Raw genomic sequence first — 3,060 nt, 5'->3', positions numbered from 1 at the left:
AAACTTGGTAATTCAGGTAAAATGACTGATTTCTCGTTTTTTTCTTCTTACCTGTTTGAAACCATTACAAGTATTGCATCATCGTTTCGTATTGTTGCATCATCTCTGAGAGTAAGAATTGGTCAACATAGTTGTTGTTGTTGTTGTTGTTGAAGTTGAGTGAGTTCAAATCCTTGTCGGGTGAGAGTTCCTTTTTGTGGTTTTTTTCAAGAAATTCTACCTGAAATTTGACCCGATTGTAATTAAGGTTGCTAATTAAGAATCTGGATAATTTTTGGTGTTTAACAATCAATATTCTTTTCTTTTGTTGGATTGGCTTCGAATCTTTGCACAAGGCCAGCAATTTCTAGCGATGGGAAAATTGATTATATGCATATATCTATAAATATAAGTACATATATACAGGCGTGGCTGTGTGGTAAGAAGTTTGCTTCCCAACCGCACGGTTCCGGGTTCAGTCCCACTGCAAGGCACCAAGGCTGAATAAAGTCTTGTGAGTTTATCTGGTAGACGGAAACTGAAAGAAGCCCATCGTATGTGTGTTTGTGTGTGTTTGTGTGTGTTTGTCCTCCCACCATCGCTTGACAACCGATGTTGGTGTATTTACATCCCCATAACTTAGCGGTTCAGCAAAAGGGACCGATAGAATAAGTACAAGGCTTACAAAGAATAAGTTCTAGGGTTGATTTGTATGACTAAAAGGCACGTAAAAGCACCCACTACACTCTCGGAGTGGTTGGCATTAGGAAGGGCATCCAGCTGTAGGTAGAAACTCTGCCAGATCAAGATTGGAGCCTGGTGCAGCCATCAGGTTCGCCACCCCTCAGTCAAAACTGTCCAACCCATGCTGGCATGGAAAGCGAACGTTAAATGACGATGATGATGATGATGATGATGATGAAGAAGAATTTATGCAAGATATATAAAGTAGTCGTTAGTATAATCTTTATTGGTATCAACATCATTTTTGTGCCTCTCTTTAATTAACTTTTTTGCAAACTGCCTAAACATGACCCGTCAAACTCCACCAAACTCCACCAAACTCCATCAAACTCCATCAAACTCCACCAAACTCCATCAAACTCCACCAAACTCCACCAAACTCCACCAAACTCCATCAAACTCCACCGGGTGCCACTGTGCCTCCTAATCCGAGGGCTCGCGAGAGCTGTCCTCGGATGACGATATCATGTACTTATGAGACTGGATGTGGAGCACGTGAAGAAGTCTCTGCAGGGACTTCTGAATTCCCGGGTACTCTTGGCAGATCTGTTCCACAATTGCCGTCAGCGTCTGCAGGTTGTTCATGTGTTTGGTGTACTCCGAGTGCAGCGCCGCCTTCGACTTGCAAAGCATCTTGTAACGCTTGTCCTTCACCTGCTGGTAATACTTGTTGCGACGCTGCTGCTGAAGGAGGTCAATCATTCTCTGCAAAAAAACAAACAAGGGAGGGTTTAGGGCCCAGAAATCTTTAAGGACAACACGCGTACATACATTACAGATACAGACCCAGACAATGGACTGAGAGTAAAAAGTGCGTGTGTGTGTGTGTGTGTGTGTTTAATCATTATCATTGTCACCTATGTGGTTGGTGATAGGAAGGGCATCCAGCTGTTAAAGCCCTGCCAAAACAGACACAGAAGCCTGGTGCAGGATTGTACCTGGCCAGCTCTTGTATCGGTATTTAAAATAACGATCTTATCCTTATTTATATAAATTTATACATATGTATGTATGTATGTATGTACATTATATATATATCAAAATAACAACAAGGATAACCAGAGAGAGATAATGCAGTACAATCGTTTCATGCAACTCCATTTAATTGAACATATATATATATAAAATAATAGTTATCACCATACTAATATGGCATTCTTATAAAAATAAGAAAAAAAAAAGCTGCTTATTAGCTCCATGAGGCCATCGCCTTAAGTTAGCTATTTGATACACAAACTGTAATCCATATAACCTTCGAACAAGGGAGGTCAGTCGCTCCACACTACTTGACGGCAGCTACAGACGCGTTTCAGGGTATTGCCCCTTTTCAATGCAGCGTAGCCAGCAGTAGGTGTCGCTTCGACAATCTCTGTTCGATGGTTTTATTTACCTAGTTTCGGTGGAATACATCCACTTGTTTTCAATAATAGAATGCCATATTAGTATGGTGATAACTATTATTTTCCGGGGAACGCTGCCGCTGTTCTCTTTTAGAGAGACTTAGTTATTTTAATTTTCTATTATATATATATATATATATATATATATATCATCATATCATCATCATCATCGCCATCATTTAACATCCATTGTCCATGCTGGCATGGGTTGGACGGTTTGACCAGGGCTGGTAAGCTGGTCTGATTTGGCATAGTTTTCTACGGCTTGATGCCCTTCCTAACACCAACCACTCCAAGAGTGTTTAATGGGTACTTTTACATGCCAGCGGCACGTGTGCCATTTGTGAAAGACCAACAGACGTCCACCTTGACAACATGAAGTAGATAAGGAAGGAAAGAATTTGGCTAATTCTAAGTCAGAGGTTTTCAACCAGGGTTCCGTGAAACCTTAGGGTTCCGTGGAACCTTAGGGTTCCGCCAGTACAGTCCAGGGGTTCCGCAAGAAGTTACAAAACTGCTAAAATCGGCAGTAATTTTTAATTCTCCTGTGCAGATATGTGTGCATAAGACTATTAAATTATTGCACAGGGGTTCCTCGAGCCAGTGGAATGTTTCCTTGGGGTTCCGCCCCAGCAAAAATGTTGAAAAGCACTGTTCTAAGTTAAACGTTATCCTGAGAAACAGCCACCACAATGCTGACCAGAGTATTATGACCAAAATTACAGGCAAATCTTCCTAAAAACACACCTTGGGGTAGAAAAAACATCTCATCTCTTGTATACAGGACATATTGGATATTAAGAGGATTTTGTTAGTTACCCGGTACTTCGTGTTGCTGCTTTTCTCAATGTGTTCAGTGGTGTCATCAAGGGTGGCCTTTAGCGCGTTACAGTCAACTTGTAGGACCTCTAATTCGTCACCACAAATGTTCTGCTTC

At 41.3% G+C, this 3,060-nt stretch overlaps 1 protein-coding gene across 2 annotated transcripts in view; it reads right to left on the bottom strand.

The window, feature by feature from the left end:
• Positions 1 to 925: 925 nt before the first annotated feature.
• LOC115231964 (coiled-coil domain-containing protein 40-like) overlaps positions 926 to 3,060 on the bottom strand; it is a 29,725-nt gene continuing 27,590 nt past the window's right edge. The window contains exons 17-19 of one of the 2 annotated variants that reach the window (XM_036500186.1): positions 2,943 to 3,060; positions 1,131 to 1,428; positions 926 to 1,060 (exon numbers count right to left, since the gene is read on the bottom strand). The exon at positions 2,943 to 3,060 is cut by the window's right edge and continues 41 nt beyond it. In XM_036500186.1, coding sequence (XP_036356079.1) covers positions 1,147 to 1,428; positions 2,943 to 3,060 — 400 coding nt within the window. In that variant the 3' untranslated portion in view covers positions 926 to 1,060; positions 1,131 to 1,146. Of the gene's footprint in view, positions 1,061 to 1,103; positions 1,429 to 2,942 lie in introns of both variants that reach the window. The other variant, XM_036500185.1, reaches the window with a different exon arrangement.

This window comes from Octopus sinensis, unplaced genomic scaffold (assembly GCF_006345805.1).
Source record: "Octopus sinensis unplaced genomic scaffold, ASM634580v1 Contig18985, whole genome shotgun sequence".
Taxonomy (NCBI): domain Eukaryota; kingdom Metazoa; phylum Mollusca; class Cephalopoda; order Octopoda; family Octopodidae; genus Octopus; species Octopus sinensis.
Note: the sequence above shows the minus strand (reverse complement) of the source record. Positions and strands in the feature narration are given on the sequence as shown.